This window comes from Nyctibius grandis, chromosome 2, assembly GCF_013368605.1.
Source record: "Nyctibius grandis isolate bNycGra1 chromosome 2, bNycGra1.pri, whole genome shotgun sequence".
NCBI lineage: Eukaryota > Metazoa > Chordata > Aves > Nyctibiiformes > Nyctibiidae > Nyctibius > Nyctibius grandis.
Window position 1 is genome coordinate 12,017,342 of NC_090659.1, and position 15,897 is coordinate 12,033,238.

At 40.5% G+C, this 15,897-nt stretch overlaps 1 protein-coding gene across 1 annotated transcript in view; it reads right to left on the minus strand.

Moving 5' to 3' along the window:
• SAMSN1 (SAM domain, SH3 domain and nuclear localization signals 1) overlaps nucleotides 1-15,897 on the minus strand; it is a 34,416-nt gene that overhangs the window by 12,258 nt on the left and 6,261 nt on the right. Inside the window, exons 2-4 of the mRNA XM_068425565.1 lie at nucleotides 4,279-4,350; nucleotides 3,543-3,698; nucleotides 1,365-1,485 (exon numbers count right to left, since the gene is read on the minus strand). Coding sequence (XP_068281666.1) covers nucleotides 1,365-1,485; nucleotides 3,543-3,698; nucleotides 4,279-4,350 — 349 coding nt within the window. The remainder of the gene's footprint in view (nucleotides 1-1,364; nucleotides 1,486-3,542; nucleotides 3,699-4,278; nucleotides 4,351-15,897) is intronic.

The following is a 15,897-nucleotide window of genomic DNA, read 5'->3' on the forward strand; positions in this document are numbered from 1 at the left end:
TCTGCACAGCAGCTGAGAGGAAAGTGTTCAAAAGCATAGAACTGGAGAAAGAGTGTACTCTGTGATTTTGACACATTCCAGGAAAAATACATTCAATAAAAAGTATACTACAAGGGACCGAAGAAAATAGGTAGGAGATCTTTCATTAACATCTTCCCTACAATAATCTTTTTCTGGTGATACTAATAGACCACACATTTTACTTACAGACCTTTTGAAATATTACCTCTGCAGATTAATAAAATGTACTCTAAAAGTGCAATTTAGGGAATTAATTCTGCTGAACTTCTCCTGTTTATTCAGAGAAATGAAAACAAGTACTGTAGAAGTTATTTTATTTCATTACAGAGCTAGCTGAAACATCAAAGGAACCTGCATTGCAGAGGGAAATTTTAATCTTATCAACATTTCTGCTTGTCATTTTATCCAAGTTGAGCAATAAAATATCGGCAGAGTAATTCAAGCAAATTTGAGCAAGCTCTGCAATATCCCATCCAAATATGTTTTTAGATAAGAGCAGCAGTGTGTTGGAAGTAAACTCCCATATACAATTTTCACAAATCACATCATAGAAAATGATCGTAAAAATGGTTGTGTTTGAGGTGATTGCTTAAGTGCACAGCTCCATCTCAGGGCCAGATTAACTACTAAGTGCAAATGGTCTGGACTGCAGCTTGAGCCCCCACTTAGGGCTCACGTGGTGCCTGCAGTGATGGCACAGCAATGTCATCATGGACAGCTGTGGCCTGCTGCCCAGCAAATGTCCACAGCAGAGTAACGGATAGAGAGGTGGAGGCAAACTCCACTTCTCATCAGAGATTCATCTGCCCTCTGACTGAGACTACCCTGTTGGGGAGGGTTTTCAGTGGGTTTACGGAGAAGCAGACTGTGTCTCTCTGCATCATGACCTGAAGCTGCCAAGTCAGGCCCCCATCACGCACCATCTCAGAGAGACCTCTCACTTTGCCTCACATCTGCAGCGTGAAGGATGAACTCACAGCCACTACCCCCAGAGAGGATGCTTGTGTGGCTGCACCCAGTGATTGCAACCCTATGGGTGCCAGCACCATAGCAGTGATAGCACCAGAAAACATTTATAGCATATATACCAGCAACGTCCCCTATAGTCCATGTTATTTTTTTATGTCAGTTAATATTTCCACTCTTAAAAACACTCATCTTATTTCTGAAGAGAGGTATGTCTACCCTAGCTGCCACCCATTTAATCAAACTACACTTTTGTCTGCCAGACTGAAAAGCTCTCTACTATCACATTTTTGATCACCAGCCCTGATATCTCAGACTTAAACAATAAAAATATTGATCCTGTGACTGGATAAGAAGTATGGATATCTTGTACTTACTAGATGAGCTCTGGCCACTGTTCAGACTATAGAGGCTTTCCATAGAGTCACTGGCTTTTAGGGAGACCTTCTCAGTATGTATTCCACCACCAGGATCACTGTCATCTTTTCCTTCTTCATTCTTTAACACAAAAATCAGATGTTAACCACCAAGAGATGTATTTTAGACAAACATTTGTTTTTTTCTTTTAAATCATCATTAGAGATTAACTCATCATTACACTTTATTAAGAAACACTCTATGAGAGAAAGCATTTTAGAAGTTGATGCCTGGTACTAAGGATGCCCAGCACCACCCCTAGTACCTTATGATCTTGGAGAACACCCCTGTCTCCTCTCTGCCCCACTCACTTCATTCCACTCCTGCTCAAGCAGCTAAACTAATTCTCCATCTCAGAAGACTGCAGTATGCCACAGCAGCGACAAAGGGTTGTAACAGGAAAATCCCAGGTAGCCAGATAAGGTGTTTTTTTTGATTGGTTGTCTCAGAGGAGGAAATATGAAGTTTCATTCTGAAAGCACATGATGAAGTGCTAGCTGATGCAGCTCTGCTTTACGTTGAACTTCTGAAAATCATGGGCACTTGGCTTCAGGCTGGCGCCCAAGCCAGGGCATCTTGGAGACAGTTTGCACACGCATACGGCATCGGTGTGTTCTAGCACCATGCTCACCACATTGCCCGACCTACACGTTGGCCTCAAAATCCAGTGCATTTCAGAATCAACAGATGCATGTTTCTCTCACAGGATCTGATGGTGTCTGAAATTGGCCCCTTGAGTTTATAACATTAAATCACACCTAAGGAATCACAGCCTAATCAAAACAGTAAGATCCATATTTGAACGCCAGGTAGGTTAGGGACGATGCAACAACTAAATGAAATAATGATGAGCTTTCAAAGGAAGGAATTTCTTCAACAGATTTCATCACATTGTCAATGTGCATGATATTCTGATGCAACTGAAACATACTGCAGTACTTAGGATGTTACGTTATATTTGGGGAAATATTAATTATTCATCAGTTGGCTGATGAAGTCAGGCAAAGATGACAGTGCATATATGAAGTAGAGACCCATACAGGTATGTAGAAGGCATAGCACTGAAATGAAAGATTATATTGGTTTTCAACAAGGACAGTGCTTGTTACGCCAGTCAGCAGCATAACCCATAGATTAATCAGTGGGCCAGTATTGATTGTCATCATCTCCTGCAGGAATGAAGATTATGTTACATGTGTGTCCAACCAGATAATTTATTGAATTTCTGTCATGTGAATTGTTGCTGTAAATGTGCAGAATGTAAATGTTGAAATTGTGATTTTTCTTTCTTATAATATAAAAATCATGGATTGCAACCTCTTGAATTTTAGCAAAAAAATGCAAACTGAACTAATGAAATAGGAATCTTTGTCTTTGACCTCCAAAAACTGTCTAAAGGTATCCTGTGAAATACTATTTTCTACTTTTGAAGTTTCTTATTTATTTTCCCTACTTATTTGATATTGACATATGTGTGAGATAGGATGCAGACTAGCTAGATTTTTTAGGATGATTAAGTATGACCAGTCCTTTTTCCTTTTTTTTTTTTTTTTTTTTTTTAATTTGGGACTCACTGACACAACATATTGAGAAAACAGGGTTTGCAGTTTGTGAAACATTATATGTTTTTTGTGTTTAATAAAGATAGGTTCACTAAGATTAGATAAGGCATATGAGTTGTCATGCTCTAGGATGCTGGCTGACCTCTACAAAATGGACTTTGGAAATAATTCTTGTATTGAAAGAGAAATTCTTCTAATGAAGATTTTGTACAGCTTGAGTATCAGACTGCTGATGGGGTTCATCCGATACTTCCTTGTGTCCACATCAGGAGTTTTTTTTGTGATGCTTGTGCAAATGCTTCTTGATGACAAAGCAAAATTTAATGATGTAAAACTCCTATGTCTATCTTGGGCTCTTACTGTGTGATGCTTTAATTGTATATATGCATGTGTGTGTACATTAACATGCACATGAAAGAAAGGGTACATACTAAAAGCTGTTTTAATTCAGTATGTGTTGCCATGTTTTTATGGATTGTCATAACTGACGACAATTGAAACATGAACAGGAAAAATGCACATAACATTTTCACTTCACATGTATCATCAAACACGAGATTCTTAAGCTGTATTTACCATCTCCTCAGAGAGTGCCTTGATGTACTTTTTACCCATCTTTTTCTTCATGGTAAGGGAAATGGCTCTCATCTTCTTACCCAAACTTCCTCCATTATTTGCTGCTTTAGTTTGTACTGCATCTCCAATGTCACTTATAGTCTCCAACTCAGATATCTGATTCAAAATAAAAAAGTAAGAAGCAACTCATCATGAAAATGAAATTCAGTGTAGTGGAGTAGGAATTACGGAAAAATATTAAGGACACCAATGCAGTTAGGATGACAAAAGTCAGTCATAGCCATTTTCCTGGGGAATCATGTACCTAAACAGGATTGCAGCACACCACTGTATATGTGAATGACAGAAAGAAAACATATTTTATGCTAGAAAATGTTGTTTTCCATTGTTTATTGTCCTTAATCCAAACAAGAATTGAGGGGATTTATGCAGGTTATTGAAAACAAAAATGACACATCTGTGGGTTGCATACATGTGCTGGTTACTTTGGGCATGCACCAACCTGAAGTGCACTTTTGTCTTTTTGAAAAATTGTTTCTAATCTTCCCATCAAAGTACCAAAGTTTAGGTGTGATTCCCGTGTTCGTTTTGGCAAGGGCTCAGTCACCCAGACAGATCCAGGTACGCAAGCAAAGTTCTCACCAGTGTAAAATTTACACAATAGTTTCCTGATGTTTTTGCATTAACTGTTGTGGGAAAGGGAACTGAAGAAAGTAAAATTCTGTGTTATACAGACCTCAGCTGAATCATCTGTCTTTGATACCGAGTGATGCCTGAAACGGTCAAAGCTTCCAAAGCTGCTTGTGCGCTGTAAAAAAAGAGAAGACAAACCCTGACTCACTGATGGTGTTTTGTTTTGTTATTAAGACTTAAATACAACTGTCAAGTCACCTGTTTGTGTTAAAAATTCCTCCCAGATCAGTGGACCATGAACCGCTACATCCAGCTAGAAACAAACTAGGAGGTGACTATAGGGAAAAAAAATTGTGACTGTACAGCCAGAAGCAGAAAAATGAATAAGAGAACCAGTACTGCTTCTAATACTAACCAGGTCATGGATATGATTGAGGATTTTTAACATCAGTTTCACATTAATTATACTCAGATATATATGTGTTACTTCTAGGTAAGATTGCTGTCTGTGAGCTTAGAAAAAAAAAAAGTGTTTCCATAAATATTATATGAGCTATAGAGTCGGTTATGGTGGTGTCAATTGTGGCAATTTATACAGGTTACTTTCGCAGCTGGGGAGACTGTTTATGGTTCTTTACCAACAGGAATCAGCAAAGACCACCAAGGATTATGAATTAATTTTTTCAAAAATGCATATGTTGCAGAGGCAGTAATTAACAGAATAATCAGGCGGGCCCCATGTTTTTCTTCCCAATCCCCCAATTCAAAAATCTGATTTTTAAACTTACATTGGTACAATTTTTCCCTGTGCCATAGCACATAAGAAAGGCTACATCATCTGAGCTGTGCATTAAGAGACCATGAACGGATTGCTTTTACTTCCTTCTAATTTTCACCCTTTGTGTGTGGGGGTAATTGACATGGTAAGGAGGGAAGTGGCACAGCAGATTTTTGCAAGAGAGGTCACACAGAAATACCTGCCAGACATGCCCAGGCAAAATTGTTTGACACTGCACTGCCCATGGTGGCAAACAGCATAAAATTGACACTGATGATGAGTCAGAAGTCCCTTTAAGTGTGGCCCTAATAATAGCCAGAATTCAGACCTTTATCAACTCTACAGTGTATTTAAGAGCTTTTTTTCATATCTTCACCAATACTCAAAGCTAAATCCAGAATGACTCCTTCTCCACTCTTCCATACTAAATGGAAGTCTTTTAATGCAGTATCAGAATTCTTGAAGCAGGGTTTACTATTATATACTACACAATATCACCTCAGTATATTTCTGAGTATTCAAAATCCCCTCTGAAGGGAAAAAAACACATAAGTGATTTCAGACTACCTGGTTACAAGTTTTCTTGTATTTATTCATCCATTTACCTTGCCCACGTAATTTCAGCCAAACCATTGCTTTCTTGCCCCCAAGCAACATGAGCCATCTTTTCATCTCCCCCTAGGTTTCTAAAGCACCCATTGTGCCCCCTTCCCCTGGCATCTCCAGCTACCTCCTTTCGTTCTCCATCTGGGAACACCACAAGCCTCAAAAGGGCTTGTGAGCTCCTGGCTCTGCTCTACCATTACAGCTTTCCAATCTTCTCTACCGGGTAAGAGTTTTCAAGACATAGCCTCAGAGGCAACTGAGGTAGACCATCCTTTGGGCAACAAAAGAGGAGGAGAAAAGGACTGGTTTAATAGCCAGTCCCATTGCCTGCCTTCGCGGTGCAGGCACGCTTAATGCTGGCATGAACCTGCTTCCAGAGAAGCTAAGGAGAAAACTCGGTGGTGGCAAGAGGAGCAGAACTGCCCAAACACTGAGCGCTGCAGGGAACACTGCCCTTGCTGTGCCCATCCTCCAGTTCCCTACCCAGGCGGCTGCGTTAATTACACTGGAGGAGTGCCATCCTCTGAAAGCTGCAAAACCAAAGACCTGTTTGAGCCGAGACCTAAGTAAAAATTTCAGCTACTGGCAAGTTTCTGAGTGCTGGTACGTCCCTGTACCTCTTCTGCCCACAGCTACCAAGCTGCTGTTTGCTGCTCATTCTCCTTACACTCTCCTCTCCTGGCAGCAGTTAGTCCTCTGTGGGACTCATCACTAACAGCGTCAGGCTCCACATGCCACACAGGGTGGCAAGATGGCTTTCAGGCTTTGCAACTGTGATCTTCAGGAAGGAGTTCATCAAAATGATACCAGCTATGTGGAGCACACACATACCTCCCTGGGTGTTTTCATCCAGGAAGGACCCCATCTTATTCTGTCCCTTCTCATAAATCACAGGGTTACTCTCCATATTAGCTCCTTTATCTCCTACACCCAGTCACTTTTAAACTAAAAATAGTCTGCAGAGGGAAAAAAAAATATGACAAAGAAAAGCTACAGGAAACCATGTGCAAAAACTTTGTCTTAAAGTCTCCATTTGAGAAGAAAATCAGCAGCCCCTGGAACACAACTGAAAATAAAAACTCCTCACTGTTTCATTTCCCTGTTTTCCCACACTTATTTATCAACCAGTTCCCCCCTCGAAAAATAAAAAATTAATGTGGACACAGCAGTGGGAGAGGCCTGCGGACAGCAAGATGGAAGAGGAAAGTGTATGCACATTTTGGGTCCATGTTCTAACCACTGCAGCTTAAGAGAAAAAGAAATAAAATCATTCTTTTTCACTACTTTTCTGGGCACATCTAACCTGAAAAATATTTCCAGCCAAAGGTTATTTGAAGAAGCTGACCCAGATTTGTGAATAGTTTTGGACAAGTAAAATGACATTTACTATTCACTGAGGGGAAATAAAAAAAAAGCAAAAGAAAAAAAATCACAAAGCTCTCCTTTTAATTGATTGTAATCTCTCAGAAAATCTCTGTTGGCTAAACATTGTGGTTTGTTTGTTTGTTTTTACTCTGTGAAATTGAAAAGGACAATTTGGATCGTACACTTTAATTTTATCTAAAATTCCCATAAAGAACTTTGCTGTTAATTAGATGAACAATATCCTGTGACAAGGGGTTAGCTCAATTCTATGATATAAAAACACAGCCCCAAGGATTATGGTTCTATTAGACAGGATTAACACCTTTCACGGGCTTGTCAACCCAGCCAAATGTGCCCTGCAGCATGGAGCGGGAGGGATAGAAAGAGGGAGGCTGGGATTCACAGCAATATTGGGGAAGTATAAAATAGTCTCACACAGCGATCTCTAAACATACACTGACCTTTCTGTTGCATTCAATCGCTTCAAGATGTCTAGTAGGAATAACTGCATATTAAAGTGCAGATGTGTTGCAAATACTTTAAAAGGATCAAGAGGAAAAACATCGTTTGTTGTTGGTCTTACCTATAAACAGCTTGAGCACAGGGAAATCAGTTATTCTTTTTCGACCCTTGAAACAACCTTATATCCTACATGTGCAGAAGCCTTGGGCTATTTTGTAGTGTACTTCAATGTTGCTTCATCCCTATTAAATATTAATAAGGGTTACAGGATGATTTCTACTATTCTAGATAATGGTCTTGTACTGGAGAGCATTAAATAGGGCTGCTTCAGCAATTCTCTATACTAACTTTTTCCATTAAGTAATCAATAGCTACCACCTTTTAAAAATGTATTCAACCCCATTATACTGATAACGAGAAGCAGATTTAGGAGCTCTGGGCTGCAACGGGAGCAGGACTATTACTTTCAGTAGTGTCAGTCACTGCATTAGTGTCAGGGAACACATACTTTGTGAAGATACGGACAGGCCTTATTTCCAGGTGAAGGGAAGCTTTTAAGGTAAATGCAAAGCTACTAGGAGAAAATACGCTATTGACTTTTGATACCAGGATTCAGCACGCTACAAAGTTAAGTGATTTTTCTGGCTGGATTCATGCAAGAGCTACCAATGGATGCATTAAACAAATATGAATTTTCTCAGTAAAATCTAATGGAGGCATGGGCAGGGGAGAAACACTTTTATTTTCCCACACAAGGACCGGTCAAATAATTTCTACAAATCAATGCATTATCTTTCATCCCTCCCCCTTCAGTATACCAAATTAGCATAATAGAAAGTATCAAAGATATTTTTCAGTATTTTAAATCCTTCTTCCATCTTTTCCTGTAGCTTCAATTCCCTGAAATCCAGGAACTTTAAATAACCATTTTAAATGGGTAAATGCTATGTAATTGCTGTTTATTTTAATTTGGACAGTCTGCAGTTGGTGATCTGGTTTGTCTGTAAATGGCTTATCATTTTCCCCAGAAAATGCTATGGTATACAAATAGAAAAACAACAACAAGAAGAGGTCCTGCAATCTGTGTCCTTGTGTTATAAAACATTCCTCCTTTGTAGGGCATATCATAGGAGAAGTGAGTTAGTTCTTATGATAAACTAGTCAGAGCTTCTCCGTGTCTAAAGACAAGTTTTGAGCCAAAACTGACAGCGGTTATCCTGCTAAATAATCATGATGGTTGATACTCATCTCATATTTTCCTTTGGACAATTCACACTGCTCAGAGATCTAGTTCCCTGCTGTGAGAAATTCTGGGCCATTATGTTTGGCTTCAAGTCCTATTCAAAATAGCTTTTAAGTCCAGCATGATGCAATGGCTTTGTACTGACCCTCTCACACAAGCAAATCTCTTCAAATTCCTCCATGCATTTTCATTTTTAGCTTCCATTCATCCTTAGACTGCGCAGACCACATAAGCTGTATAGGGGCAAATGCAGACACCGAAAGTAACAAAAAGAGAGCTCAGCATGTTGCCCAATTTCCTCGCCTGCCACAGACACTTGTATTCTTCCCTCTCTGCTAGGAAGAAGCCACAGCAACTCCCAAGAGGACAGTCTGTGCTTGCTGCTTTAATCAATGAAGATAAGTGGAGCTCAGGATTTGATTCATTTCTTCTATTCTCTGATGCTCCTAGTCCCTTCAGAAGGCGGAGACTACTCTGAGAATGAAATTAACAGTTACCAAAGTAGGAATGAATATTGCCACTCTGCTAGCTTATCTTCTTGCATAGATAATCAAAGAAATGGTCTCCTACTTTCCCAGAAGGCAAGATAGCAATTTTTAGCTTTTGGGATGTTCTGTGGAAAAAACAACAACAACAACAAAAAAAACCCCACCCTCACTTCTGTATAAAGAATGAGAATTTGCATACAAGATTCAGTAACTCTCCAAGGAGTAATACAGAAATAAAAAAAGAAGACATTGTGACCTCCCTACCTCAGGGATTTTTTCCTATTTACACATTAGTTACACATATAGAACTTCTGACCACTCACCAAGCTATTAATATAACTTTATAGCCCACACAAAACATGGCCTAAACCTTTCACTTCGCCAGTCAAAAGCAATAAAAAAGATACAGCTTGTTCTTGCTAACTCAAATAGGGCAATCTACTGAAATGGCATTTTTAACTGGCTTAAAAATGACTCTATAAAAGACTGGTTGTTACCGTGGTCTGGTATTCAGTAACTGCATGGAGGTGGAGAGAGAGGGGAGCAAAGTGGTCTTTGAACAAAAGTGCTACCATGAAGCATCAGAGCAAGCACCCTGATTTTAATGATGGAAAATGACTGGAGAAGAAAAGCTGTATAAAATAATGAGTTAATCATACCTAACACTCCTCCAGGTCAACAAACTTTGCTTGCCAAAGTAAACACTGAGCGGCTGTTTTATCAGTACCGCTATCTGGTATGAGCCTTGGTCTCCCAAGCCTGAATCGATGCTGACACAAAGCACATAGCTCCCCATAACCCAGCCCGCACGTCAGAGTTTCCACTACAAACTCGGTTCTTGAGTGCTTTCAAAGGGCACCTCGCGCAGGGCAGACACCAACGCAGCTGAGAGCAAGGGGGAAGCTACCGTTCATGAAGTTAAATGAAGGCAAGATGGTTTGCAAGGTCTGTAAGTCTTCCTCAGGAAGAGGCAAGCCACGTAGGAAGTCTGAGCAAAAGGGCAATTTCGTCTGGCAAAAAATGTGCTGTGTTGATTAAACAAGTTTGTGAGGAACTAAAAAAGGAAGCAATTTAAGAAACGTTGACCTTAACATTAAGACAGTTTTTTGCAACTGAGTGTTGCGAAATGTGCAAGAGGGGAGGGATCTGACTCCTCTTCCTTTAAATGCACATTGACCCTGAATTTTGAGCACCATCATTCCCAGCCAGTTGCTGCAGAGTGCTCTCAGTTCCCAGTGAGAAAATTCACCCCAAGTGCTTCTCTGGCAGTCCGTCCAATTCTGGGAGTGTGCACACAGGTATTTGTAATAATTATGTAATTAAGACTTTATTATTTATATGACATTTAATTAAAAGTGACTTTCAGTGGCACACAAAACCATGAAAAGAAAATTACTTTAAAAGAAGGTTAAGGGTGTGTGACAAACTCAGAGGAGCTATGAAAATGACAGTTAAGGACTTGGCATGATGTGCATATCTACCTCCCTGCTATTTTTTACCCTTCATTTACACGTGGGCAGAAACATGGAGGGACAAGCCTGGAAATCCACCCTCCGCAGACCCGTGACTGCAGTAAAGGGGAGCGCTGTCTGAGTAAAGACTGGTTAAACACTACGTAAGCATTGCAGGCTTTGATCTTTAATCTCTTAAACACCAACATCTTCCCTCTCCTGAAACTTTCTCCTCTCCAAACCAGATGAGTTCACAGGCGAATTCTCATATTTTTAAAAACGAACCACCTTGCTTCAATTAAAGTCCTTTCCCTGCTTACTTATACAGCACGATTTTATTAATGCTGTGTGTTATCTAGGTCCTGACCTTGCAGGGTTCAGCTGGATTTCTTGTGTGAGAGAAATTACTCACACGCAAGTTTGCAGGCTTTAAGTGAAGATGAAAATATATATGCCCAAAGACGAGCTGAGAAGCATGTAGCCCCCAAGGGCTCAGTTTTAAAGGGAGCCCCGTTCCTGTCTGGCACACACGGGGTGGGGCAGCCGGTGTACTCCCCCAGAGGAGATGGGAATACGACTACCACGAATGCTCCCATGCCGGAGCAGAAGCGGTGATAAGGAGCCTACCGCCTCATTGTGCTATACATGGACCGCACGCAGAATAGCATGGGGAGACACAGCATGTCCGAGGGCTTTGCTGTTCCTTTTGGCAAGCCTGAGAAGCGGCCACAGCTGCCAACTGCAGCACACTCACCTGCCCACCCCAGAGCAGAGCAGCAGAGCATGGGCAGAAAATGCTCCTGCCCGGTGTGACAGTGCTTTGGACACAGCCTCTGTGACTCAACTGCTGTACCACAGCCATACAAGATCCTTTACAGGGGTTATTTCAGTGGCAGCAAGAGCCTCCTTGCCTATCTTATGCTTTGTTCATGCATGACGTGGGAGCTGCTTCTGCTCCCAGGGAGTCACCAAGAATGAAAGGCAGCTTCTGCATTCCTTCCTAGGGAGAGGCACGTTTTCAGTGCAAGGTGTTCCTTCAAATGACCTTCCAGAGGGAAAGATGATTAAAGAATAACCTCTAAGTCATGGTTAAATCTGACTGTCCCAAAAGCTCGTTTGGTTTTTCTGAAGAGTAAGCAAACTTTAGAAAACCCTTATACAAGTTTTACTGCTGTCCTGCAGTCTTATCCTTGACAACAGGTAATGACCAACAATAAGCTAATTCTAAGAAACTTGGGGGAGGGGTGAGAAAGAGAGTTAGTTTTTATTACTTTTAAATGAGTGTTTGATACATCATGTTGGTTCCCCTGATTAATGTTCACAGCAAACTCAGCCATCGGAGTTGTAATGTTTCTGCAAGCTTCCCTACAGCAAAGCTTAGCCATTAATTCAGTGGCATATGTCAGCTCAGCAGAGCAAGGTCACTCTACTCTTTCAAGGGGAACCTTTTTAGAAATAATAAAACTGACAGAAAGTTCTTTTTTGCATGCTTTATGTCACCTGAGGTTGAGTGCTGCAGTTAATATCACAGAGCTTATAAACATTCCCATCTTCAGCAGTCTCCAACCCCACTGGGCTCTTGAAGCCTCAACTTTTTTTTTTAAAGTAATATAATGACAGCTTTATGTGGGGCAGATATACAGTATGTAATCCTAAATGAGTAAAAAATGAGTAAAAAATGAACAAATCTTTTCTTAGGCTTTTTAGAGGAGAAATTTTGGAAGACAATAAGAGACTGCTGATACTGCAGTATGCGTTTAGGACGTTAGTGCTTAGAGAAGAAGATGTAGGATTAGGGACTTTGTCTCCATGGATGGTTGCACCTTTGGCTAAAAGGGAGGAAATTTTAAAATGCTACCGGTCCACCTTGTTTCCATTTCACTGTTAACTGATACTGCAGGCCGGAAATCTGTATAGGCATGCAATGTAAAGAGAACACAAAGTTAATTGATCTATTTATGGAATAATTTTGAACTTGTAAGTAAATAAAGAGGTGTTAGTCCTCTGTTATGATAGCTAATTGTGACTGGAACTTATTTATCGGGATACAAATATTACGGAATATGATAAACAAACTAACCAGCTGAAGAATAAGATCCAAACAATAGGCCAGTTTTTTCCCCCTCATTATCTCCCTTCAAACATCCTGACTACACTTGATTAATGAATCCATAGTGAGATTAGCTGAAATTGCCTTAATGGAGATGCACTTCAGTAGAGAAGCAAAATTCAGTGCAGTATCTATCATCAGTCACTGTGAATTTTAGTGTTTCATCAAATCTATATGTCCATTTATTTACGTTGTTTTTATCTTGGAAAACAAAGAAAAAATAAATAAAAGACTATACTCATTACAGTGGGTTAACTTTTGAATCCTTTAAAATGATGACCAGTGTCACCATTTTTTCCCCTTCATGTATCCTCCCTTGTCAGAAGGCTGAGTTCCAGTGTTGGCTAATTGCCATCCACAGGCCAAAGTTATCTTTATTGTCCAGTTGAAGAAAGCACACGTGGCACTTCATTGCAGCTTTGCAGGCTTCAAAAACTGGACATGTTTGCACAACATATGCCTGGGAATCTAACATATGCTTCTTGGAAATTTAAGCTCATAAAATAAATTCAATAAGCTTTTGGTTTTGGATCAGTATGGGACCTGAAAGAAGGTTTCCAGGTCAGGACTTCCTCGTGATTTAGCACGTAATAATACATGCATAAGAATACTTCTTAGTGCAGAAGTTATGATGTGTTAAATTCTGGGTTTTCTTTGTAGTATAAGTTCTATAAGTGCAATCCTGGGAAAAAAAATCTAGTTGTCAAGATAGCATCCTGATTCTGTTCAGGTCACTCTTACACCGGAAAGGAATGCATACAGTCAACAGCTCACTTGGGGTACTGAGCACAGCCAAGGGTACTAGGCTGGTATGAGCACATCAGTGCCTCTCTCTGTTCAATTATCTCTGTGGCATGGGGTTATTGCAATCACAGCTCAGTGGAAAACTACAGTTTCATCTCATGAAAAACAAATGTACCAGATGCTTGAAGTGTGCTTCCATTCTGACACATGATAAAATTGAGACTGAGCTTTTCACCCCTCTCCTGCTCCTGCAACCTCCATGAAAACAGCATGTAGTTGAGAGACACTCACCAATGAGATGATGCTACTGAGGCACAAACAGCAGTGAGGGCTTTGAGGTGTTCTTTGAACCCCAAATTCAAGGCCATACTCAAAATCCTACTCAAATATGGCCTATCACTGCAAATGGGGCTGTGCCAGCTACAAGGTTTTAAGCTTTCATGAACGAGTAGGAACATGTTGCCTCTTCCTATTTCTTCAGATACTAACTAAAATCCCAAACACAGTTTTCAAACATTTTACCACAATTACGATGAGACATTAATCAAGCGACTACAAGCTCCATTATAGAGACAGGAAGAAAATAATGGAAACACCCCAACAGACAATATCAGAAGAGCCTTGCCATGTACTTATGACTAGAGCTGAATGGCTGCTCTACTATCATCAGTCATTTCATGCACCCTCTACACAGGCTCTGAGCTGCTCATCCATCAGTGAACCATGTCCCCTTTCCAGCTCTGTGAAGCAATATTTGGACTTAACATCTGATAAAAAAGGAGGCAGACAGACAGAAGTATAAGTGAAAAACAGCACAGCTGTGGCGAGTGGAAGCAGTTCATGGATGGTAAAGCTCAGCATCCGATTTGCATAGGTGAAGGCAGCAGAGAGTCAAGGTGTGTGAGGTCATTCAGCTGTCTTGGCCACTTTGTCATCTCATCTTCACACATCTGCTTTTGGCTATGCTATTGCTAAGTGAAGCCGATTTTTTAATCTCACAGCTGCAGGCTGTCAGTGACAAAGCTCCATCTCTATCTCAAACATAATGGTAGTGGGAAGACATGAAACTGCACCATAGCTCTTCCATGTTTTCTGTTTGAACAGCACTCCTCTAGTGCTTCTCTTCTCCCTGAAGAAGCCATGAGAAACACTGCAGAAAAACCTAAAGCCAAGTACTCAAGTATTCTAGTAGCCTCAGGTCTCACTTGCCTTTCAACATATCTGAAAGGACAACTAACCTACCACACCTTCTGAATAAGGTCAGCATGACCAAGTAGAGGAACTTACAACTTCCTACAGTTCTTAAGGAAGTAACCATTCAATATCCCGTGGAAATCAAGTACAGGAGTGTGAGGTTACGTGGTTGTTCTTGTGAAGATGATAAAAGAGATGAAGACATAAAAGGGTAGGAAAGGGTCTAAAACTCCATTCAGAAGACATAACGGTGCAAAACAGTAAGTGGATCACTAGATCTTCCCAGAGAAAGCTTATCAGCCTCAGTGCTGGGTGATGGTTAGAGATGACAGACCCTTTGCTGTTGACATTCTGCTTACCAGAAAGATGCCAGTAGATGTTACAGCTGGCAACTGAGCAGCCTGAAGACTGTGTGCAGGTGAAGTCATTATCCAGCTTCCTGTGCATCCATGGAATAAACAAAAGAGGTATGGGGAAAAAGGTGGCAGTATGGTATATAATATGCATGATCAAAGAAGCAGCTTCCCTGAAGCAGTTAAAAATCTCCAAACTTTTCCATAGGCTGTAATTTCAGCCTCAAGTTTGGAAAGAAGAAAAAAAAGTAAGAACATGCTCTTGGGTACACTGTTAAGTGGAATAAAATATAAAAAGCTAGAAAGGTATGAGCAAGCAGTTATATAGGGGAGATTTCACTTGGGAAAAAAGTAGTTGGTCATTCATCTTCCTGTGGAATATCAACACACGTACAACACACCTTCATCTGAGGCACAGAACAAAGTTTTCCATTAGGATGGTTTAAAGGACATATGACTTGCTAAATAGTCAGAGCATATATAATCCATAGCCTGGTGCCAAGCAGCAAAATATCTAGCAAAAACACTGACATTGCTAATTTGTGGAAGAGAGTATAACCGTTTCTAACAACTGAAGTATCTCTGCTGTCTCTCTTGCAAGCTTTCAGAAGATAAAGGTTAAGGGATGTTGTGATTACAGAGGCCCAGAAGACTTTTTTTCCTTCTCTGGAGTAGGTATTGCCAGGGGCTTCTGCCCACACATCAAGGAGTTGATTATTCTGGCTGAAGTGTTTGTAGCCACTCACAAATTGCTTATACAAGCTGGCCAGCAATGGCTTCATAATGACTTCAGTCTGGGTTTATGCTATGACACAGATTACTAGAAGAGTGTTGAAACCTACAGAAAACTGTAGGCCACATCCTCTGTCTGTCTTGCCCATACATAGTTACTGCTTCTTTCCAGCAATGACAGATATCCTGGCCAATG